Consider the following 25,589-nt stretch of genomic DNA (forward strand, 5'->3'; position numbering starts at 1 on the left):
AAATGACTGCAGTTTGATCTGAAGGTAAATTTGTACATCATGTATACTTGTATGTTTATTTCGATCATGTAACAAATTTAAAAAAAAATAAGAATAACAAATAAAATGAACAGTAAACATATGCAGCAAATATTACGTCTGAAAAGGAGTAGGAAGAAGTTTATATGGTCTGACCCTTCTTCTTCATAACGCAATTAACTCAATATTCATAATATATTTAACTCACATCTACCCCAAAGCTGTTATGTAAAACCTAAATATCAGCATCAGTCAGATGTAACTTTACCTCAACGTTCATCCTACTGACCTACTTCCTCATCACTGCACCATCTCCTTGAACTGATTTGTATTTGGACTTTGCTTCAGTTCTGTATTCCACAAATTGAAATACACAAACTCTTTTGACCACAATGCATTTGAAAAACACTTTAAATAATTTTTTTTAGATTAGATTCAACTTTATTGTCGTCGAACAAGTACTTAACGAGATGCAGTTGGCATCCAACCAGAAGGGCAATTTATTCATCAAGTGCTGATGTGCAGAATATAAATGACTATGAGCAGCTTACAAGATAAACAGGATGTAGATATGCAGATATACACTGGTGCAGTGATGCAGTACATTACATAAAGTGACTGTGAGGCGAGTAAATAGTTCAGTTACAGTTAAAGTTTGAATTTATATAGAGAATATATAATTATTAACTTGAGAATTAATAATAAGCCGTCATGTTTATAAGCTACTTTAAGCAGTTTTAAACACGCCTGTGACATGTATGCTGAAGTAAACTGATGTTCTGCTCTTTAAAGATATAAATTAAATTACATTATCAACTTTCCTGGTGACACATTTGAAGTTTAGCACTGTTATAATAAATATAATATCAATATATTTGTTTGTTTGTTTTTTTTTACAGGAGGGAATAAACATTATGAGGCCAGTCTCAAACACACCTAAAATTTGTGCAACGTGCAAAGTGCAGGTTGCAGAAATACAGAATTGCAAATAATAATTTTTTTTTTTCCAGAGTTTTAAGCTGAAATTTTAATATTTCTTATTTCAAATGTTTATTGTTTTGGGATTTACGAGACTTTGCTGCTTTAACTTTATAATTTTCCATTGGGAAATTAACAAAGTTCTCTACATCACAATATACTGTACATTTAGTGCTAACTACACTTTATTTTAAATGGAAGTTCGTCAGATTGCAGTAACTCTGTGCAACTTGACGACGCTGTGAAGCTGCTGCTTTACATAATTCTGTTTTTTGACAATCATCTATAAACTTAAAGCAATAAATAATATTTATCTCCCAAATGACAGAAACAACAAACCAGCACAGAATCAGACATTCAGGTTCATCCCTGTCTTTTTATTTTTGTGTTTTCTTAAAAAAACAAACATTTACAACTGAAATCACAGCCATATATAAATTACAACAGCAAACACAATAATCTATTTTAAATACACGCGTCTCCTCTGTGCTGACTGTAATCAACCAATAAAACAACCTGCAACACAAAGTCAAGTCAAAAATCCCTTAAATTGAATTCTGAACTGCAGTCCGGTGCATTAAAATATACAGTGTGGTGTTTCTGTGTGTGACGCTCAGCGGTTTGATCTTCACTTCTGCTTCACTCACAGATTCTTCACAACTCAGCAAACACACACAAAAAAGTAACAGTCATATGTAAAATAAAACTTTCTTTTCCAACAGTAAACTTGCACTTTTTTGAGTTTTAGTCGATATATTCGAATGTGAAACGAGTGTGCAGATGCATTTTTTTTTTTTTTAAATTTTGCTGCAGGGCACTTGGCTGCAGCGGGGGATTGAACCTGCGACCTCTTCGATAAATGCTGCAGCTTTATTGCTGTTTCGGTTTTCAATCTCCAGCGGAAACTAAATAAAAACACTACGCGACACTTCCTCCTCTCGTTAAGCATCAATTAAACCATCGGCTTGATTTCACCAGAGAAGAAACGTAGAAATCAACAAGTTAAAGTTGTTGTTGTTTTTTGTTTTTTTTTACATTTTGTTATATAAGACAGGAGGTAAGACGTCTGCAAAGTAAAAGCCGCTTTGTTATTGGTCGACAGCTTGAAAAGTGAAATAAAAAATGAAAAGCCAGTGTGTATGTAGGGACGCGCCGGTATCAAATTTTCATGGTAAAAATATCACGATAAACGATATTCTCACAACAATCATCAAAGTTAAATGTCTTCACACCATGATCGCCTTGGATGTTACTCATTAAACAGTCTCACAGGAATCACATCAAACAGTTTAAAGTGTAATAATGTGTGATGTGTGTGAAGAGTCGGAGCTCCACAGACTGATTCTCTGCTTCTTCTGCCTCTACGGCCCCGTTTACACCTGATATTAACATCCGTCTCAGCTGATCCGATCACAAGCGGACAGCTGTAAATACAGGTGTAAACGCACCCAAGATGCGTTGAGGACGGATTGCGGAGGTGGTCTGGGCCGCATGTGGCCACATTCATTCAGCGTGCGTCCTGGACCACGCTGAAGGACCGCCTACTCAACTGACGTCCTCTATTTTCCCGCCAGACTAGACACAGGACCCTCCGTCCAAAGCTGTTCAACTTGTCTGATAACAGGATAAACAAATTATTTTGCTTTTCATGTGAATTAAAAACGTAATTTACCTCGTGTTTTTTCCTGTTTTTCTCGTTCTAACAGGTTTCCCTCTTCAAATCGACAGTTAGAATAGAAATTAAACCATTAATTTATCGTTTGTTTGTCTAAAATAATATTTCAGAAGCTAAACGTAGCTGTATAGTTTCCTCTGTCCTGTCAAATTGATAACAACAGTTTAGTTTTGCCGCGCTGCTAATCCTGAATATTTATCCTGTTTTCAAACAAGTTGAACACAGCTTTGGACGAATAACGAACGAATTTGGTCTTGAACACAGAAATGATGTCCGTGTTTATTTGCATGTAGAGCGGGGAAGTGAGATCGGATCACAAACGGTCACTCAGGACGCACGTGGAGACGCATTTTAATACCAGGTGTAAACAGGACCAATGAGACCAGTAGAAGCTTCTGTCTTTGATCTAAATGAAATCAAACCGCTGATGAAAGCTGAAGCTGCTCCGCGTCCGCTGAAAAAACGCCGATAATCACAGTAACGACAGTGATGGAAACGGTCGGCGGTGGTGATAAAATCAGAATGTTTCACATCTCCAAAGTGTGACCGAGCTCGACATGTCGGCAGGTCGGAAGGTTGCAGGTTTAAATCCCTGCTGCGATCTCTGGTTGATACCTGCTGCTGCTGCAGTGCCCTGGAGCAAGACGGTTAGTAGAGCTGCTGCTGCTGCTGCTGCTGCTGCTGCTGCACAGGTCAGCTGACATGCTGGACGTCTCCCGGTCAGACAAACAAACAAACGACTCAGACAGACAGAAAGATGAAGATGCATCAGATCGTCAGGACGCGTCGCTCTGCACTCGCCTGGTTCGGGACACGATAAATATCACTCATCAGAAAGTTACTGCGTCTGTATTAATTAACTGTATTAATATTGACATTTGTATCATTATATCAGCAAACGTTAGTATAAATGGTTTCACCAAATTTTGGCAGATATTATTATAAATTCTATGTTCTGATACACTGATCATAGATTATTTCTGAGAGGAGTCGTATCACACGGCGTCATAATATCAAATTATGCAAAAATCTTTTTGCGTAAAAGCTGAAGTTTAGGATTAATTGTAGTAAAAACCAAAATAATATCTATCATAGGATGTTCTTAATATTCATGAAGTGAATAATTGTGAGAAAACTATCATATAATTATGAGACAAATTATGATTTGTTTAATTATTAATTATGAGATTTTTTACTGTAATTACGGTAAACTTCTCTCCTAATTATAAGATCTTTTCTTGTAATTATGAAATACTTTCATATTTGTGAGATTGCTTTTTCATAATTATGAGATTCTTTCTGGGAATTATCAGATGTTTTCTTGTAAAATCTTCACCTGGTATTATGATATAATTTTGCTGTAATTATGAAATTTCAACTCATAATTATGATAAGGCCTTTAATATCGTTTAATTTTTAATTTCGTTTTTACATCTTTCATCCCAAACCAGACGCTTTGATCTGAAAGTGACGTCTACATATACCAGCTGTCCTTTAATCATTTTAATAATTTCCTTTTTTCTCCCTGAAGTTGCGACATTTTCACAAACACACTGAGTCCCTTTAAATCAACATGAGAGGAAAAAACTAACTTCAAACTGAATGAAGCCATAAATCTGGTCACTTTGCAGAATCACATTATTACACAAACTGTCTGGGTTTTATTGAGCCATAAATAACCTTAACTACACTTTACTATAATATAGATTTTTTACATTATTTAAGGTTATAATCACCAGTTGATGCAATAATGTGATGTCACTTTGATGAGTTATTACATTAATCAGAAGTTATTACGTCACCAGCTGCTACAAGCCTGTAAGAAAGTTTGATGCAGGATATTTAAGACTCCGTCTGTCTGTTGTTTCAGAGTTAAAGGCACCGGCTTCCCTGTTTGAACATTTTCCCTCCGATGTTTCGACCCAAATCAGAGTCAACATCCTCCTTTTTCCAACCAGGCCATCTGGTCAAAGGTGAGAAATTGGAGGGAAAAATTAAATGTTTTAACTCTTTAAAGTAGCATCATGTGACTGCCACCTCCAGATGTTCTTGTCTCAGACTGTTTAGTTTGAGTCATTTTTAGAAGCCTGCAGATTTATATCTTACAAACTAAACGATTTCACATGAAAAAAAAGCAAAGACTTCAGAAAACAAACAGAATTTTTGCAGCGAAATTTCAGTTTTCTCTCATGTCCAACGCCAGTGATCAGAAATACTGGACTGATTTTGGGGTTATTTCGCTTTAAACCAATCAGCGGCGACTAACATGTCCGTCCTGTCAGTGTAATTTTCAGTAAACACAGAAGCTGTGACAGTTAGCTTCTTATTTCTCATGTCAGTGGAAGAAATGCGTTAATTTAACACCTGTCCAGGTGATCTGTGTCGAAGCTGATTGGCCTCAAGAGACATTTTTGACGAGCGATGCACAAATCTGGAACCGAGATGGGACAGATGTAGCTTCTCTAGCTTCTAACAACTCTGCAAAAACCAAACAATCCAAGATGTTTTCAGGGGAAAAACAAATAAATCACTCTTCATTGGATCTGCTAAGTAACTGCTAGAGGAGACACTGCTTCATTTTAGGGGCTCACAAGACAAAAAGAGGCGGGGGGGAATTACTACCGAGAGCCTTTTAGAGCTTCTTGTTTAGTTACGCTCCAATGTCCAAAACGTTAGTGGAGAGTTAAAAGAGTTAAAACTGTCTGACAGTCTTTGTCCACCAACGAGACGTCTCAGGGACTGTGAAAATATCTGTTTCTCATTTCAATCGTGCAACTCCTCAGTAGCTTCACATTTAACAACAGGAGCTCTGTCGGCTGACAGAGGTGACAGGAAGCGGAGGGAGTGTGTGTGTTTGGTTGGTTTCAGTTGGTTTCCAGAGATGATCAGAGCTTTCAGGGAGCTTTGGGTGTTTGACAGTGGATGTGTCCTTTCAGTACCGGCCTTCTGGAAGATTCCCAAGAAATAACATATGAGCGAAAGTCGACGGGAGTGTGAAAGTCTCAGCTTCTTGTTTAGATGTTTCCTCGAATCCTTAAAAAGGGGAAAAACCAGTGGAAACCTCACCACCGCCTCAATGATGGTGGGTGATAAGATAACTAAACACTAAAAACAGCTTCACATTTAACAACAAGAGAACTGTCGCCCTTCCAGAAGACGTCCCGTAACATTTAACATCTGCGCCCCTTTTTAATGACCTTATTCCCTTTTTTAAAAAAACCTCACTGCCTTCATCATGCTTACAACTAGTCAAACACACACAGACAAATCAGATCAGAAGTTTCTGGGGTTTTTGAAGTCTTCTCAAAGTCTGACGTGTTTCGTGGACGTTGGTTTTTCACGCCAACGTCCTCCTTTGATCGCACTGCTGAGGGGTGAATCTGACATCCTGCTGACGGGGCTCCTGCAGGAACTTCACTTTCATCATCTGGTTGTGTATTTTTTTTTAAAAACAGGGGAAAAACAAAAAAAAAAGTTCACAACGACACAGCTGATCCCTCTGGACATGCACGAACCCGTTCTCCCGCCTTCAGACGACGATGCGGACGCACGACTCCACGTCACAGACTGATGATGCATAGATCTCGGTTCAGTCGCTGCCGTTGGACCGACTTTCGTTATCTTGAATGGAGACAAAGAGCTGCTGGATTCACACCGACGAGGCAAACGGAGGTACAGAGGACAGGAAGGAGCGCGGCGTCGCTCCGACATCCACCAGGAGGCAGCAGAGAGGTGAAGAAAACAAGCAGGTGAAGGCAGCAGCGATTTCGCTGTTTTCCTCTTTTTTTTACCCCCCGAACGGGATGAATGTCATCAGGATATGGAGTTTGTTAGTTTGTTCCTGGGATGATCAGCATTCGAGGGGCGGGTGGAAGCTGCGTCTGCAGTCGACGGCTTTGGGGCTGGGAGGCTGAGCTCGCTTCTTACGGAGCTCCTCGCGACCCATCGTACCGCCGAGCCGAGAGTACGCCGCCTTGTACTTCTTATCGAACGCAGCTGCCGGGAGACAGAAACGAATGAAAACAAAGATTAATTTAATATCAACGTCTACACTAAAGCCTGACTGATTGCAGGTATTTCAATTAAAGCTGCAACGATTCATTGATTAGCTGACTGACAGAAAATTAATTGGAAACTACTTTGATAATCCATTTCAAGTTAAAATGCCAAACATTTGATGGATCCAGGTACTTCAATTTAAGAATTTGCTGCTTTTCTTCATGTGTAAAGTAGGCAGAGTTCAACTTTAAAGGATAATTCTGGCTTATTGTTCATCATGAATCTGTTGTATCCTCAGACTGAGTCGAGTCTTACCGACGTGGTCTTTGCCCATAGCTGCCAGAGTGAGGAAGAGGAACTCTCTGTACAAACTCCTGTCAAACACAAACACAACAAAAGATTCACTTTGACTCACAAACAAACAGTAAACAGATAAAATATGTTTCCCAACTAAAGTTCTTTAACTCTCTGGAGTCTATTCAACAGTGAACACACTCAGTGTTTTATTTATATGACATAACTTTATTTATATATCATGACAGAGACAAACGGAGAAAACCACAGAATTTCATTTATGTCATAAAACATTTAAACTGTGTTATTAATTAAATTAAATTCAGTTTCTCTGCTGTATTTGTGTGTGTGAATAGTCAAACACTACTTTTACAACCTTGAACTGTTCAATAATAATTCTCAGTGATTATCGCTGAAGATTTGTATATTTTTATGGACACCTGTGTCATTTTTCTCGTAATCTGGGTTCTTAGTAGCTTTATACTTTGATAAACTAACAAAATCATGAGTTAAACTTGGAGAAAAGTACAGCAAGCATGAAGGGACAATTTAAAAGGTTTAAAATGAAGCTGAACTCCAGACGGGTTGTTAAGGGACACATTCACATGTTGAAAGAATTTAAAATGATTTAAAGTCACAACATATAAATAAATTGGAAATGTAGGAAATAACACTTAATAACACTCTTGTGACTGTGAACTGTTCAGTGATAATATTTGGAATGATTATCATTATTTTTATAGATATGAAGTTATACTTTTTGAGTTTGTGCTGAAAAAGGACAGTTTAAAACACGTTTAACGAAAATTAATCAAAATGAACATGAACTCCTGCAGAGGGATAACCCCTAAATTCCACCGGGCGCACCGCGGTGCGTTTCAGAAGCGTCCCAGAAGCGTCTCTCCGCTCCGCTGCGCTAAAGATAGGTGCCTCGTCTATTTCTTACAGAAGCCGCGTCAAGCAGCACAGAGCAGATTGAGCTGGGCAGGAAGTCAGACATGGAAACAGCATTGAGCTTCCGGTCAATTTTCAAAATAAAACACCCCGTGCAGACTCCTGGTCGTATATCAACAATAAATGCAATTAAAACAGACGAATAAAGAAACCATTTAACTACGTAGCCTAATGAACCACAGCAGAAGCACAAAAATCAACGAAAGCTGAGCAAGTTAACAAAATTGGGCAGTTTAGTTGCCCTGCTACTGCAGTAATTACGGTAGCCTTAAGGGACTTTATCGGCTTTGACTAGGCTGCTGTAATTACTGTAGTAGGAGTGCAGCTGACTTTAAACAGCGGAAGGCTTCCCCGCAGTGAAGACGCTCCGCTTCTGAAACGTTCCCGGTGGAATAGGGCGCCGTGCAGAGGACGCAGCAAAACCGCGTCAGAGCTGGAATGCGGCGCACACGCGCCCGGTGGAATCCCGGGATAATTAATTTATTCTGCCAAAAATGGCACGTGAACCTTTAATAAACCGCCTCCTCCTTACCTCTGTATCCTGGGTGATTCCGGCTGTTTGCCCAGCGTGTCGATGAAGAGGGTGACGGCTTTGTGCACCTCGTTCATGCCGACCCACCGCAGCACCTCCTCCAGGAAGGCCAGGGTGAATGGGTGGTTGTGTCTCCGCCAGCTGTAGCTTCGCATCGGGACGCCGCCTGGTGGAGGTGGAGAAGGGAGGAGCAGCAGGAGCTTTTATAGTGATTGTTGTAGGCAGGTAGGAAGGTAAGAAGTCTCTGTGTGTGTGTGTGTCTTACTGTGGATCCTCCAGAGGATGTAGAGGGGGGGCCACTGGTCTGTATCAGGGGTCAGAGTGTCCCAGAGGAGCCTCACCCTCACTGCAGAGTTCTCCGACTGGGAGACACACAGCAAACATCAGGAGAGGGAAAGAGAAAAGGTCTGTGGATCAGCATTAACTTCCAAAACCGTGATGAAAAAACTTGGTTGACGACCTTTTTCTTCACGTAAAGCCTTCGTGAATTAAATATTCATAACACAAAGATTAATAATTGACCTTTAACAGTTCTACAGACCTACTGACCTCCCTGCTGTCTGGGGGGAAAATGCTTTTTGGGCTTCAGGGGATTTTTTTTTTGCTGAAATACTGCAGAGCACAGTCAAGCTGCATTCACACCAAATCATCTGTGCGGTGAAAACACCAGTCGTCCCGTTCGTTTGAATGGGGGTAGCACGACTCAGCTGTGGTTGTTTTGGCCGCTGTGGCGCCGCACCGGACTGCGGCCGGAGAGTTGAGCCAGAGTCAACTTTTGGAGAAACGCAACCTGATGTTGCTGTGGCTGAAGGCTGCGTTGGCCAATCACAGCGGGAGATCAGACTGATCAGAGTTGTGAACTCTGCCATGAGGGAGGACAAAGACGTTACTAGGACGAGGGGAGGACCTTTCTCTTCGCTTGATAACGTTAGTAAAGTTAGACTTTGCTGTCAGCTTTGCGACTCATTTTAAAAAAGACGAGAAAAAGGGAGAGAGAGAGCAGCTGTGGTCGAGCGAGCTAGAGAGTGAATGAAGAGAGGGAGCGCTGGTAGCGAGGAAGCCTGTGAATCAGATCCATAAAATGTTATTTCTGATTGTTTCACAGCAGTTACGTTCTAGAGCACAAATAACAACCCCCCCCCCCCCCCACACACACACACACACACACACACACACACACACCTCCGCTTGACCCTGCAGCTGAACGCCACACCGCCTGATTTGGTGTGAATGCAGCCTCACACTAACCTGTAACCATGGCAACTGGACACAACAAAGATGGAGACAGCTGGAAAAATAGTAAAGGGCTGCATTTATATAGTGCTTTTATCCAAAGTGCTTCACACTGTTTCTGCTGCTCATTCACATTCACAATCTCTACCAACACAGACATCAGGAGATATATGAGGGTTCAACATGTGGACACGAGGAGTCGGGAATCAAACCACCTACTTTCTGATTGGATGACAACCTGCTCTACTGCTGCAGCTAAAGCCGCCCCAAAATGCTTAGAAGACAAGAAAATGAAGTGATACTAAAATAACACTAAAATGTCTTTTTATTGAGTAAAACTAACAAAAAAAACATTGAATGACGACAACATTGGCTGATTTAGATACATCTGGCTTAACACATCTGGATAAGGAATAGCAAACAAACTGAAGAAGGGTTCGTCTCGACACATCTGTACATCAAATAATATTTCTACATACAGTAAGTAAGAGTGCAAACTTTTCAGTTTGTCCTGTATATGACAGACAAAAAAGGAATTATTATTATAAAGTGTCAAAAACATTTGAACGAAATCAAAAATACTGAAAATAAAATTTACTTCTAATTTTGGAAAACTTGATTCTTAAAGCTCTAATCTGTAATTATTCCACATTAAAATGTGTAAAAACAACTAGACCTATGTTATATATGTTGTTGAGTTGTGTTCTTACATTATCCCAAATGTTTCCAACAGTTTTCAAACTCAGAGAAATCTGTAATTTAATCAAATTAACGGACCGTTTCATTTGGTCGCCTGTCGATGGCGTCATACCTCCTCTACCAAAGAGTAAACACGCACCAGATGCATACGGCGGCGCTGTGTTTGTCCGCTACAATGGCGTCTACCAAAGAGTAACTTACACACATACAAGATAATACATCAGCGTTGTGGTTGTTCCACACAAACTGTTATAAATGGACTTTTATTCAGTTTTAAGACACATTTTCATGATAAATTTAGGTGGTTTTTAACTATATCTTTTAGCCAGAAGAAGGATTTTAGTCATTGGACGTCTGGATCTTAAGTTATCAGAGAAATAAACTGGACAAACGTTAGCAGCAGCTCGGCTAACAGCCCCTCCAGGAAGTCCGGTGGTCACCGAACATCTTCGGAGAAATATTGATTTTTTAGGTGAAACAGCTTTAATTAATATTTTAACGATTTTAATCTGTGTGTACGTTTGTTTCTGGAGAGGAGGAGACCTCTGCGGGTAAAAACATCCCGAATGATGAACGCTGGAGTAATCCTATCCCGGTGAAGCTGGTTATTTAACAACGAAGACAACAACTCCCATGATCCCTTGCTGCTTCACACTGTCATCACACTCCGTCTTTTGTTATTGTTTTGATTGAGACCCCTAGCGGCTGAAATTACATATTGTGTGTTTAATGAACATTTATCTGGTTTGTTTTCACAACAAAAATAAGACATAAAGTTGGGGTATTCAGCTCTATAACCTGTCAGAGTGTGACAGCATCAGACTGGGCGTTACCTGCGTCAACTGGCTGACCAGTGGCGACGCCCTGACCAGTTGCAGCAGGTTGCTGGGCAGGCCGAGGCGCTGGAAGTACCAGACCAGGTTCCAGAAGATGATGGAGTGGTTGTCCAGGAACTGAGGCTGAGCCAGCACCGCCTCGCCCTCGTTCTCCAGCAGACTCTCCAGCTCTTTCCGCAGAACCAGAGGGCTCAGGTAGGCCACCGCCACCTGGGGAGCCCCGCCCACTGACGAACCCTGAAGGGGGAGAAAGAAACTTGTCAGTGAGACACAAAACATCTAAGAGGCAGAAAGAATAAACGAGTGCTGGTTACCGTGGTGGTTCTGCTGTTCTCTGAGTAGCTGCTGGTCTCAGAACTGGAGTCTTCACTCAGCCCGTTGCACTGGTGTCGCAGGGAGGCCTCGTGACCACTGGGTGGCCTCACTGCGCTCTCCACCTCATCCTCCAGGTTCCAGTTGCTGCGCTCTGCACTGAGGACGAGGAGGAAGAGTTCACATAGAGGAAGGCCAGCTGAGACCTCGAGTTTTATACCGACACCAAACACTCAGGGGAATAATTCCAGTTCGATTTATTTTTCTAAAATCTCTCTGAAACAGCGTCCAACCTGCAGTTATTACTGTGAGCTCACTACAATTAAACTGTAGAGCAGCAGCGAGTGATTTGCATACTTTCTAAACCCTTTTCACCTCTCAGGCAACACACACACTGTCTCTCCTCCTTGTGGAGGTCGTTGTATGCTGCCTGCAGACGCTCTTCAGGGCAGCACAAGTCATAAACCTCCACTGCAGGTCCAGAAAAAAAAAAAATTGTATAAATCTCATAACAAGACACTAGAACTGATCATCAGTCAAAGATCTCGCAATAAAAGATGGAAATAAAACATTATTTACTGAGATTAAAGGTTCATTGTTTGTTGTCTGAAATAGTAGTTTTTTATAGGGTAAAAATTAGGGATGCACAATATTATCGGCACGTCATCAGTATCGGCCGATAATAGCTCTAAAATTAAATATTTTCTGCTGATTATGAGAGGCCGATTTGTCGCCTTCTCCTCCGCCACTTGACTGTGTTTCCCTCCACAGACTGTTTCACCCAGACGGTCCTGGTGTTTCCTCCACAGGCTGCACTTCACTCAGCTGCCCGTCAGACCTGCTGCTGCTAGCGGAGGCTAGCTGGCTGTGCTTCCCTCCGGTCATGCTGCTGCTAACGCTCCGCTAGCCTCCCAGCTAACGTTAGCCCTGGATCCCTGTGGATCCAACCAGAGCACTGAGCCCCGGTTTGTTATTCAGGTTACAGTGGGAAGAAGCAGCGGGTCTGACAGGCAGCTGAGTGAAGTGCAGCCTGCGGAGGAAACACCGGGACTGTCAGGGAGAAACAGTCCGCAGGGGAGCTGCTATGTTCAGCTGCAGAGATAGGAAACACCTCGGCTGACAGGATGTACCACTCTGTTTGGAAATTTTTTTTTTGATTTATAACGGTGGTTATAAGATGATATATTTATATATAAGAAATTAAAAAAAAAGAGAAAAGAGAAAATTCTATTAGAGCTGCAACAAACGATTATCATCATCATCAATTAATCTGCTGATTATAATTTGGCCTAAAAAAAAAACTTTCGATAACAGTTTAAATCTTCCATCACAAGAGCACGAAGTGACATCATCAGATGTCTCGTTTTGTCTGAGGAACATTTCAATATCCAAAAATTTACTATAACGTAAGACAAGAAAAAGCGGCAAATGCTGATTAATTTTCTGTTGATCAACTAATCAATTATTTGACTTATTGTTGCCACTCTTTATTGTGTCCACTTCTTAAAGCAAACCTACAAATGTTCACGTCGTTGGGTATGGATGGATTCTTTTTCTGACTGAAGCTGCCGAACCTTCTTTTCTTTTCAGTGTAACAAAGGTTTGATAAACAGCCCCGACTCTTCATCAGAGCGTCTCGTAACAGAACTGGTTTACCTGCTGACGGGCCCGAGGTCACAGATCTCAGCGTTGAGGAACGGGACGAAGGAGGCGCAGCAGAACGGACAGGACGAGTTCAGGTTGGAGTCGTCCGACGTCCAGCCGGCCATGATCTCCTCGTCATAAACCAACGAGTTACAGCTGCGACACAGAGAGCAGCTGGACATCAACACCTGGACACACAGAGAGAGAGAGAGAGAGAGGAGGGAGGAGTTAGAGAGGACACAGCTGGATATCAACACCTGGACACAGAGAGAGTGAGAGAGAGAGGAGGGAGGGGTTAAGAGAGGACACAGCTGGATATCAACACCTGGACACAGAGAGAGAGAGAGAGAGAGGAGGGAGGAGTTAGAGAGGACACAGCTGGATATCAACACCTGGACACAGAGAGAGAGAGAGATAGAGGAGGGAGGGGTTAGAGAGGACACAGCTGGATATCAACACCTGGACACACACACACAGCCTCGGAGCATGATGGGAAACACCTGGCTGTCCCCTGACGGATCAGTAAGGTCTGCAGGTCTGCAGGTAGCATCAGTCTGTTATAGAGTTTAAATTTCTATTTCTATGTTTAGTAATATAATAATATAATATAGATAACAAAATAAAAGTCGTCATGATTATCACAGAAAGCCTATTAGTGTCGTTTTAATAAACTGCTTTATCATACAGAAGAACATCAATAAAACAACAATTATTAGATTGAATAGATTGATCTGATAACATTTTATTAAATCTGGATCTGATCTAAGAGGATGAGTATTCTGAATATTCTTGAAGGGCTGCTGGAAACTGATCTCGTCCACTTCCCTAGGGCGAGGCACAGTTCATCTTGAGTGAGCCTCAGATTAACGATAAAAGGGAGGTGAGAACAGTAACACCATTAACATAAACCATTTACCTCAAGCCCCACCCCCTCTTGATTGGCGTCCCAGGACCTGCGCAGAGGATACGCTGGACTGGGCGTCTCCGTCAAGTCGAGGTCACTTCCTACCGACAACGAACTCTTTAAGAAGAGAAGGCAGATCAGATTAGTCAGCATTAAAAGGTGGGAAAAAAATAATTAACAAAATAATCACAATTCTTATCTTTTACAATTTAGATTTTGATTCCTTATGAAAGTAAGATGGAGATTATTCAACCAACTAACTAACTAACTAACTAACTAACTAACTAACTAACTAACTAACTAACTAACTAACTAACTAACTAACTGATCCACCAGTCGGCCAGCAGACTACAGCCCTAAAAAACATAGGTCTGCTTTTTTAAAAAGGAACCCAGGGGAGTTTTCAAGGTGTTTAACAGTTTAAGGCCGTAAAAACAGGAAGTAGCTTCACCAGAGTTCTTGTGGGACTTGAGGAACTTATAAAAGGACGTCAGAGGAAGATATGAGGTGTCATCACAGGTAAACTCAACGGGTTTCAGGTAATTTCATGTCCTTAAGTAGCACATTTAGGAGAATTTGTGAACTTTCCTCTTAAGTACAAGCAAATTTACAATTTACCCGTTGTGCCAGTCATAAACAGATGATCTGACTTTCTTCACAAGGGTAAAAATACTTATTTTATTAATAATTATGAAGCATTAATTGTAATCTTACTGTAGATGCAGTTAGAAATCCAGCATCTGAGAGCTCTGACTGGAGTCAGCCAGCAGCTCACAAATATAAATAAAGGACTTTTTCTTGAAATAAAGCAGATGTCGGTATAAAGAGTCAAACCTCTGAGGTAGCGTTGACCAGCCTGTCCTTGGCTTTCAGCAGAGTTTCAGCCACTTGAGCTTTCCTCGACTGCCTCTGATCCGACACCCTTCGTCCTATCCCTCCTCCTCCTCCTCCTCCTCCTCCCGGCCGCCGGTCGTCCACGCTGGCGGCCCGTCGGACTGACACTCGGTGTCGGGTCGGGGTGAGGAGCTGCTGCAGTTTCCCCGCCAGGCCTCCTCGGCTCGGGGACGTGACGTTGTTGTAGTTCTCGTCCACGACCTTGTTTCTGCTGGCCGAGTCACGTGACCCCGCGGGTCTGGAGGTCAAAGGGCAGAAGACGAATGACAATATAGAACAGATACTCTCCATCTATCACCACTGTTAAATCCCAGCTGAAGACCTGCCTTTAATGTTTAATAGCATGATCGGATTGTTAACTTTGTCAGTTATCTATTTATTTTATTTTGATTGTTTAACTGTATTTTACATTTTTCTATAAAGCACTTTGATCGACTCCTGTGGTTTTTAAAATGTGCTCTATGATGTAAACAGGAACCAGCTGCTCTGTTACATAAATTCTGCATCTGCCCAAAACTATACAGCTTTTGGAAATCCATCTTTGACAAAAAATATGTTATAAAAGAAAAATATAAAGACTCATTCATTCACGTTCATTGCATTTTTTGGCTCCAAGCAACGTTCACTTGAGTTCATCTTGAGGCCAATATGAATTTATCTACTGTCTCCTTGTTACTGTGTTCTCAGACAGAACGTGAAGCGAATTTTAAACGCAGTGTGATTACATAAAAAGTCAATATAAAGACGCGAGTAGACACGAATTCGCCAGAGACGCAAATACACGTCCGTGAGATTTGAAAACCCATATGTGTGCTGTTGGGTGATTTCTTTAATATATTACTCCTTTTAAATCAAAACCAAAGTACGTTAGGAAACCTTTAAGATATCTAAAAATGAGAAAGCAGTGAAATCTGGTATAAAACTGTACGAAAAAATTAGAAATAGAGAAAAAAAGCAAAAGACAACTAAAGATTCACTCATAAAACCAGCAGCACATAATTAAAAGTTAATGTAAGTTAGTTTTAAGAAACAACTGAACGGATTATTGATTGTTTTGCGTCCACGCTGACCTGCCGTCTCTCTCCGCAGGCTGGCAGCTGCAGTCCGGCTCTGAGTCGGCCGACTCCGCGCAATCTTTGTAGAAGGTGGAGAGGCAGACTTGACTCCGCCGAACCAGGACGCCACCGGAGGGCGCCGGAGGCGGGGTGGAGGTGTCTCTGCGTCCCAGAGGAGGTTTACTGGAGATGCCGTCTCCGCAGTCGTTGGTCCCGGCGTTACGGAGGATGGTCTTCTTGCAGAGTTTGACCCCTGTGGGACAGAAAGGAGAGAGAGGTTAAAACGATGCTTGTTTACACGCACAATATGTAATTTCAGCCGCTAGGGGTCTCAATCAAAACAATAACAAAAGATGGAGTGTGATGATGGTGTGAAGTAGCAAGGGATCATGGGAGTTGTTGTCTTCGTTTTTAAATAAGCAGCTTCACCAGGATAGGATTACTCCAGTGTTCATCATTCAGGATGTTTTTACCCGCAGAGGTCTCCTCCTCTCCAAAAACAAACGTACACGCAGATTAAAATTGTTAAAAATACTAATTAAAGCGGTTTCACCTAAAAAAATCAATATTTCTCCGACGATGTTTGGTGACCACCGGACTTCCTTGAGGGGCTGTTAGCCGAGCTGCTGCTAACGTTTATTTCTCTGATAACTTAAGATCCAGACGTCCAATGACTAAAATCCTTCTTCCGGCTAAAAGATATAGTTAAAAACCACCTAAATTTATCATGAAAATGTGTCTTAAAACTGAATAAAAGTCAATTTATAACAGTTTCTGTGGAACAACCACAACGCCGATGTATTATCTTGTATGTGTGTGAGTTACTCTTTGGTAGACGCCATTGTAGTGGACAAACACAGCGCCGCCGTATGCATCTGGTGCGTGTTTACTCTTTGGTAGAGGAGGTATGACGCCATCGACAGGCGACCAAATGAAACGGTCCGTTACTTTGATTAAATTACAGATTTCTCTGAGTTTGAAAACTGTTGGAAACATTTGGGATAATGTAAGTACACAACTCAACAACATATAGAACATAGGTCTAGTTGTTTTTAGACATTTTAAAGTGGAATTATTACATGTTATAGCTTTAACTTGTTTTAAATCCACTTTTTTTAGTTAGTACTTATTATATCCTGCTAACACTCTATGGTGTTGATCACAACAGCAGTTCTTTACCTTTATAAACCAGGAAAGATCTGTGAAATACTCTAATATCTGTGACTTTACCTAGTAGTCACGTTCACTTCATATGTTACGCAGCCAGTGTGGACATTATAACCAGAATATTGAATGTGGCAGAGTGAACCAGGCCTTTATTTGGGACGGGTTTATATCAGAGACAATCCTTTTATTTCTGATTTCTCCAGTTAAAGCAAACTTCCTCCATGTTGACATGTTGTCTTGATAAATTCAGTGTAATGTCATATTTCCACAGCATTAACTCCATCAGTACAACAAGAGTCATGTCAGGCTTTTTCTCTAAATAATGTTCAGCTAACACAAATGAGACTAAACACCAGAATTTCCACATTTAAAGTCTTGCAGACTTCCCTCTCCCTCTGTAAAGACTTTTAATGTAATAAAAACATCAGGAAGTGCTTAACATTGATCAGTAAAGCAAAGAAGAAATGACTGGAATTAATCAGAGTCAGAAATCATTGTTTTTGTAGAAAATGAGCGGCATATAAAGTATAACATGACTCTGAACGTATCATGTGAGCTGAATGTATCATGTGTAACTCCATGACGCTGTTTGTGTTTTTTAACCTATTAGCAACCAGCCTTTATTTGTTTGTGCTGCTATCATTGGAGACTCCGTCATTGTATGAATACGGACTTTTACATTAGAAATTACAGTAACTACAGTTAAATTCCGGATCATAGCTAAATATACAGTATGTCTTGACAATAACATGGATGAAATGCGTCCTGTATGGATGTATGTGTGGATGGATACTAGAGATGTGCAGAGAGCCCAGTATTTGTATTTGTATCTGTATTTGTTGAGGCAGCAAAATTATTTGTATTTGTATTCGAATAAAAGTGGAAAAGAGGCTTAAAAATCCTGTTTTTGTTTTTATTACGCTTTTAATTTTAGAAAATCAAAGATGAAAATTTAAGTGATGTCCAAATCACTGTAGCATCAATGCGTCATGTAGCAGGTGGATGTGACTCCCCTCAATGAGACCTGCTGATAGACGTCACAGCGGAGCAGAGGAGAGACACTGAGATAGCGACTATAACCGACCTGCTCGCTGGTATCTGACATGTTTTGTTTTTTTCTTCCCAACAACAAATTATTTTTAAAATATTTGTATGAAACAAATATTTGTAAAAAACCCCCACTATTTGTGCTTTGCTGAATAACGTATTTGTATTCGGGCACACCCCTGATGGATACTGTATCTGAAGACTTGCTCTGTTTCCTGACTTTTTGGAGAAGTTTGAGAGTTTATATCACTTACTGTCGGTCGCCATCTTCATGCTGTTCAGACTGTTGCTCTTCACCAGCGAGCCCGTCAGAGATTCATGACTGGAGCTTTCACTCAGACCGCTCCAACTGGACTGACGAATCAGAGCAGAGGGGGGGCGGGGCTTCTGATCGGGGTCCGTCATCGCTTCTATAATTTAAAAAAAAGAAAAAAAAGAAACCGAAAAAACATTGAATGACTTAAAACCAGTTAAACTGCCTGATATAAAGCAAAAATGACCATGACAGATTCTATGACAGTGGTGGGAAAATAGTGGCCCGCGGGTCAAATCTGGCCCTCCGACTAAAATATTTGGTCCTATAACAAAAGCAGAAGTTTTCCCTCTTATAAATGATATTAAATCTTTGACATCATGTAAATCTCAATCAATATGACCTTGTAATATCTTATAAACTTACCAGATGAATAATAAAGGTATATAAACATAATTTTGATCTGTTTTGTGTCAATAACAGTATTTTGCTCCAACCATAAATTGTTTATTGTTGTGAGTCTGTTTTGCTCTTTTTTTTAATACTTGTTTTTGCCAAATGAGTATCCGAAGCTGCTGTGAGTCTACGAAACCTCGTTTACTGATATATTATGAAATCTGCACTCAGTTACAACCCTAAAACTGAAAATCAATGTATTCTTGAATGAATGAAAGGAAATAAACAGAACATATTAAAAACATATTAGGCTTGGGGTGCCCTGGTGGCCTGATGGTTAAGGCGTATATCACATAACTGCAACATCCACGGCTCCACATTTCCTGTCTCTATACTGTCTGTCAAATATATGAAAGCCAAAAGCCTGAAAACTGGCCCATAGTTGAACCTTACTGCTGATCACTGTTGCTGCCTTAAAGTCGCTCTGTATTTGATTCATTAAAGAGTTTTTAAATATATCCCCAGTTTATTCACTAATATATTATCTGGGTTTTGTCACAGTCGATATGAATTTAAATGGTTATTAAAACAACAGTGAAATTGTGGTGAAAAGCTGTCCTTCCATGAAGCCGTTTAACATCAGTTGCACTCCTACTACAGTAATTACGGCAGCCTAGTCAAAGCTGATAAAGTCCCTTAAGGCTACCGTAATTACTGCAGTAGCAGGGCAACTAAACTGCCCAATTTTGTTAACTTGCTCAGCTTTCGTTGATTTTTGTGCTTCTGCTGCGGTTAATTAGGCTACGTAGTTAAATGGTTTCTTTATTCATCTGTTTTAATTGCATTTATTGTTGATATATGACCAGGAGTCTGCACAGGGTGTTTTATTTTGAAAACTGACCGGATGCTCAATGCTGTTTCTGTGTCTGACTTCCTGTCCAGCTCGATCTGCTCTGTGCGGCTTCCGTAAAAAAATAGACGAGGCGCCTTTCTTTAGCGCAGCGGAGCGGAGAGCCGCTTCTGGGACACTTCTGAGACACGCTGCGACGCGCCCGGTGGAATCAGATACATTGACTAGAGTGGCCACGATCAGCTCCGGCAGCCGTGTCGGAGCCGGAACGCGGCGCACATGCGTCCGGTGGAATTTAGGGATGAGATGAGTCATGTCTGGATTATTACCAAAGTGTTACGATCAAGCAAGGTGGGGTTTAGCAAATAAGCGCCACATTAGGAGGGGTTATGAGAGGTATATAGTTAAATGTTTTATGTATTTCTAGTTGTGGGTGACCTGAAGATTTATTGGCCCATCTGAAGATTTCTCACAACAAAATGAATGAAACTCGATCCTGCCAGAATTATTTATTGAATAATATTTTCTGACCTCCACGTGACCCCACAGAGCCGCTCTTCTGTCGCCGTTTGATTGGCTGCCTGAACTGGGCGACGGCCAATAGGACGTTCCTCAGCTTGGCCCAGCGGAGACGCCCGCCCTGATTGGTGGAGGGCCATTTGCTCTCCAGCACCGCCTGAGGAGAGAGAGAGAGAAAGAACATCTGATTAAAATCACAAATCTAACCTCGATCCATTCATTATTTTATGCTCCGTTCCTGCCTTCAGTGTTTAAAACAGACGATGATGGCGCCCGGGGCTGCCGTTATACTTATTCTTACTTCCTTCTTACTTCAGCGTTTTTAATGGATTTGTAATTTAATAATTGAATTCCTTAATCTTCCTACTTGTTCTTCTTTCTGTGCACTCATTCACTCATTCACACGTAATTATAATAATCATTATTACTGTTATTATTATCATTATTATCATTATTTGTTTTGTGTTTATGCACCAGTAAAAACAAACAAACAGAAAAACACATAACTGACATTTTAAAAACATAAAACTGTAATGAAGTATGGAGTAAAAGGAAAAAATATAACCGAATACATCAATAAATAATGTTGTAAGTATAATAAGTAAAACAGAGTAAAAACGAGTGATATCAAGCTTCATATTTTTTATTTAAACGCGTCCTATTTTCCTCACCACATTCATAATTTTCCTTGTGCTTATATGCTAATGAGATGGGCGTGTCCATGTGTGACTAGTGTGTGTGTGTGTGTGTGTGTGTGTGTGTGTGTGTGTGTGTGTGTGTGTGTGTGTGTGTGTGTGTTCAGACCTTGTTGTAGTATCCGTAGGTGATGGTGTTTGGTGTGATTCCTGCCTTCTTCATCTCCAGCAGGACTCGAACAGCGAGGACCGGCTGACCGTACTGACCGCACAGCTGCATCAGGATCCGGTAACACACCTGAAACACACACACACACACACACACACAGTGATTTTCTAATATCATGTTGAACTACAGATGGTTGGATGTTTCGGTTGTCTCTGGACGGGTTCCTAGAACTAAATTTCACATCGTAACAAACACAACAACAGTAACAACTGTTTTACTGCTGCATCTGTATGATGCAGAACAACCAAAGAGCAACAGCGGAGAACATGTTAGAACATATTTCTCAGAGATACAACACAGAGCCAAACAGAGCAGGAATAAGACTGAAGAAAATAGGAATGAAAATAAAGCACAATTAGTCGCCATGATGTCTTATTTTGGAAATCCAGGACACCAAATACCCCTCAGTTCACATCTGGTAAAGTGATACCAAGTCACTGATGAAACAGTGATGTAGGCTAGTGATGAATACAATACAAAAATACAAAACACCTCGTCGAAGGCCAAGTTGAACATATGGTGAGAATAACAGTCGGTGATTTTCTGCTTGTAAAAAATGCCAAAAAGTATCAGCTTTCGATAGCTGCGACCTCGGCATGTTGTCACTAAGGAAACACATCGACAGCTGCAGGAGCACCGGTGCTGCATCAGTCGACCGGTACGGAGCTTTGCTGGTGCAGGTTTACAAAACTGGACCATGCAGGACTCTGATGTGAGCAGTGGAGCAAACCGAAAAACTACAATGTGGTCTGACTGCTGAGTTAGATAGATAGATAGATAGATATTACTTTATTGATCCCGTCAAGAGCTCATCAAAATATATAAACAAAAAACTATCCAGTCAATTCAGGAGGAATTGAACAGTCTTATTGCTGTGAAGGACCCACAAACTGGTTTATTGCAGCCTCATCAGTTTTTAAATGACGTACTAAACGTCCGAAACATCCTGGTTTGTAAAATACAGTGGAAACACAAATAAGCACCTCGTTCCAAAGACTTGCAAGGTTCAAATACAAAGCTGCAGAAGTTCCTGCAGAAGAAAAGGACTCAAATATAGCAGCCGAGAGAATACAGAGTCTACTCTGCAACCAGCTGACTGCAGGTTCAAAAGACACTCAGAGTTTAATTGTATTATTCTCTCTTTCTTTTGCCTCCATCTCTTATTTCTATCTTATGTATTTCTCTGTTTCTTCCAATGAACAGACAGTTAATTGTGCTTTTAAATAAGCAGAACTGATGCTCTTGGGGATATCAAATTACCAAAACTCAGTCCTCTGATTGGTCAGCATGAAAACCAGTGTATGATTAACTGTAAATAACCCACAATGCAACTCTCTCATGAAGAGAAATAGAGTCACTCTGCAACTCTGTAACAGGAGCACAGCACATAAAACATTATCTTACATTCAGACGCTGCTCTTGTTCAGACCCCAAAAAAATAAACAAAACAACATCCGTGTAAGCTTTGACCTTTGACCCTGTGCGTGTCTCACCTCGTCCGGCAGCACCACCTTACGGTTCTCCATGTGTTTGAGGACGTCGTAGGCCGTGTGCAGAGCGCGAACCTTAGCGCTCTCTGCCCGCACGAAGGTGGGCAGGTAGATGAACCAGAGGCCGTAACAGTGACCCAGCAGACACTTGGACCACATGTCCGGCACCGCCGAGTACTTCTGAGCTCGCTTCTGGGCCAACTTGATCTCCTGAGAGAGAGAGAGAGAGAGAGAGAGAGAGAAGACGTCACAACATGTTAGAATCTGTAATGTTTATGGGTTATAATGCATGTGATGTTTCTCATGTTGTAATTTGATAGTGTTTTATTTTGTCCACGAGGGGGCGCTCTTGGTTCATTGTTGGGAAAAGCAGCGAGACTATTAGAGGTCAGAGACGGCTGCTGGTAGCTGAGAGAGAAACATGAATCACTGAAGAATTTAAATACTACTTTGTTGTGTTGCAGTTTGATTTTTGGAGCTTCACAGATATTGTAGGTTTTTAACACTTAGAAGAAGAGGGAAATGTGTTCAAAGACATGTAAGAATGAAACAGTTCTATCTGTTCTGAATAAAAAATAATTGTCTGAATCTTATCATTAAACACTATTTACCCAAAATGTGCTACAATAATCAAACATATATTATTTTATATTATTTAAACACAGCAGCACAAAAGGAGTCTGCATTCATTTTTTTTTTTTTTTTTAGATAAAAACAAAGATAATCCCTTTTTTTTTTTTCTTTGAAATTTTAATTTGAAATGTGTTTAAAGGATTTCCCTGACATCTTTTCCCGTCTGTTCCAGAGATCTGAAAATAGCTGCTGTAGTTCACGTTTTCACCCCGAACCCGCTCACACACACAGTCTGTGGCTTCTGAATATTGGATGAAGCAGTGAAATATTGATACTGATCATTAAATTAAAATGATAACACAGTAAGACTGTTCACAAGGTTCCTCCTCCTTCATTCATTCACAGAAAACTGGGTCACAATGTGAAACAACCTCACTGCATGGAACATGGAGTTTTCTAATGACATTTATATAGAAACTATTTAATATGGAAGTGATAACTGATACATTGATATGTTGCAGCCATATTTTGACATTTTGTACTTGTGTTTAAAAGTAGAAAAGTAGAAAAGAAACTTGCTTACAGACTAATTAAATATATAAATCTATTTACATCAGAAGGTTAACTTATGTTGTGTGTAGAGTTTTAGATGCAGTGTGTTGTTGTACCTGTTTGGTGCGTCTGGGGGCGGGGCTACTAGGGGCGCTGCCCTTGGCCGGGGCACGGAGCTGATCCTGAGGCCGGTCGAAGAGCTCCGTCTTTAGCGTGGGGAAGGTCTCATAACTGGACACGAGAGGAAAAAAAAACATCCTGTTAAAAGCGTTTTATCAAACACAAAAGCCTCTTTCTGACCAAAAAGTTCCAGGAACTATAACTATAACTAAATATAACAAGAGGAACAAATCTTAGGAACAAGGAGCTAAAAGTTCCTTTTTCACATTCTTGTTTGCATTTCCACTACATGTGAAGAAGTGTGTAGATTACATAGAGTTTGAAACATCATGCAGCCATCCTGTTCATTGTATTAACAGCTGATGACTCTGATGATTGAGTTAATGAATGAATGAGATGAGGAGGAAATAAAGGACTAATAGACTCCAGAGCGTCTGTCTCCTCAGTAAATCATCTGCTGAGTGTTTGATGGCCATTTATTTCTGATTTACAACTGCCATGAAATCATATTGAAATAAATCGCTTTATTTCTCTTATTCACTCACTTGTTTGCACTCTCTCTCTCTCTCTTTCTTTCTTTTCCTTTTGCTCTTTTTTAAAATAAGCCAGGAAGTTGACCAAGCAGCAGCTACACATCTTGAGGCTGAAACACCTTAAAGTGCAACAGACGGCCGCTAGCCGCTCCGACTGACTCTCGTTCAAAAAGCCTCAACTTGTCTCTAGAAATACTGAATCAATCATTGTTTTCAACGAGTCGTTCTGGTCTCGATCTGTAAATTCAGGCCCTCTAATAAGTGTGCTGGTGGTCATTTTGGAAATTATTGCTCCATTAATAAGATTTGAAAACTTATAGTAGCTTTGATGTCTGCTGTGTGGGCGTTGATTGACAGCTGTGATTGACAGTTGGCTCCGGGACTCACACTGAGACTACTGTAGCAATATTTCACTAAATTTAATTGATTACGATACCAGTGTGTGTTTCCAGAGCATGAAAGGCAACAGCCCTGTACTCCTTATTTGGAAGGCTGCAACTCTGGGGTTAAACCAACGGGTGACGTCACACCTCGTTATGTCCAGCTGCATATACAGGAAATGAGCCTGACTTTGTTTTTACCATTAATAAACAACATTTAAAGTCTTCCCTGCATCCTGATATGGATACTAAAACTTTGTGTCATGAATGAAGCAGCTGTGATGTCTGTGTTGCACCTTTGAGCGGGGACTTTTTAACACCTGGAACTAAATTTAGTCCCCATGTTTAGTGCCTGAGTTTCTCAAAAATTCCTGCAGCGGAAACATCCAGTAAGATACACAAGAACGTGCGGGTTTTGTAGTTCAAAGCGTTTCTAACTTCGTGTACCTGTAGAGGGCGGGACACTCTGACCCGTCAGCTTCCTGCGGCTCTTCGGGAGGCATGATGAAGACGGTGTGTTCTCCGCTGTGAGTCTCATCCAGATCGATCAGCCTCACGTCCTCCGGCTTCTCCACATCCACCTGAGAGCAGATAAATACACCCATTATGTTAACAATAATAATATGAGTTATGAGAGATTCTGATGCAGGTTTTTTATGACTGAGACATTTCTTTGATTTAATCAATCAGTCAAACTTTATTTTTATTTGTACAGATGACTGAAGATGATAATAAGTAAGAAGTAGGGCAATTTGAGACTAATGCACATGAGATATATAAAAGAAAAATGTTATAATAAAACCAATTAAATAGAGAAA

General features: G+C 40.8%; 2 protein-coding genes across 4 annotated transcripts in view; one reads left to right on the forward strand and one right to left on the reverse strand.

The window, feature by feature from the left end:
• Positions 1-25,589, forward strand: part of atp2c1 (ATPase secretory pathway Ca2+ transporting 1) — a 323,636-nt gene that overhangs the window by 177,097 nt on the left and 120,950 nt on the right. The gene's annotated exons all lie outside the window — the stretch shown is intronic.
• LOC137190743 (DENN domain-containing protein 4B-like) overlaps positions 1,353-25,589 on the reverse strand; it is a 64,752-nt gene continuing 40,515 nt past the window's right edge. For all 3 annotated transcript variants that reach the window (XM_067600317.1, XM_067600319.1, XM_067600318.1), the window contains 16 exons: positions 25,219-25,352; positions 23,855-23,969; positions 22,617-22,823; positions 21,064-21,192; positions 20,272-20,416; positions 18,496-18,651; positions 16,043-16,280; positions 14,913-15,210; positions 14,091-14,195; positions 13,187-13,362; positions 11,533-11,689; positions 11,216-11,455; positions 8,716-8,812; positions 8,451-8,616; positions 6,986-7,044; positions 1,353-6,667 (listed from right to left, as the gene is read on the reverse strand). In XM_067600317.1, the coding sequence (XP_067456418.1) occupies positions 6,522-6,667; positions 6,986-7,044; positions 8,451-8,616; positions 8,716-8,812; positions 11,216-11,455; positions 11,533-11,689; positions 13,187-13,362; positions 14,091-14,195; positions 14,913-15,210; positions 16,043-16,280; positions 18,496-18,651; positions 20,272-20,416; positions 21,064-21,192; positions 22,617-22,823; positions 23,855-23,969; positions 25,219-25,352 (2,568 nt within the window). In that variant the 3' untranslated portion in view covers positions 1,353-6,521. The remainder of the gene's footprint in view (positions 6,668-6,985; positions 7,045-8,450; positions 8,617-8,715; positions 8,813-11,215; positions 11,456-11,532; positions 11,690-13,186; positions 13,363-14,090; positions 14,196-14,912; positions 15,211-16,042; positions 16,281-18,495; positions 18,652-20,271; positions 20,417-21,063; positions 21,193-22,616; positions 22,824-23,854; positions 23,970-25,218; positions 25,353-25,589) is intronic.

Source organism: Thunnus thynnus, chromosome 10, assembly GCF_963924715.1.
Source record: "Thunnus thynnus chromosome 10, fThuThy2.1, whole genome shotgun sequence".
In the NCBI taxonomy this organism is placed as follows: Eukaryota; Metazoa; Chordata; class Actinopteri; order Scombriformes; family Scombridae; genus Thunnus; species Thunnus thynnus.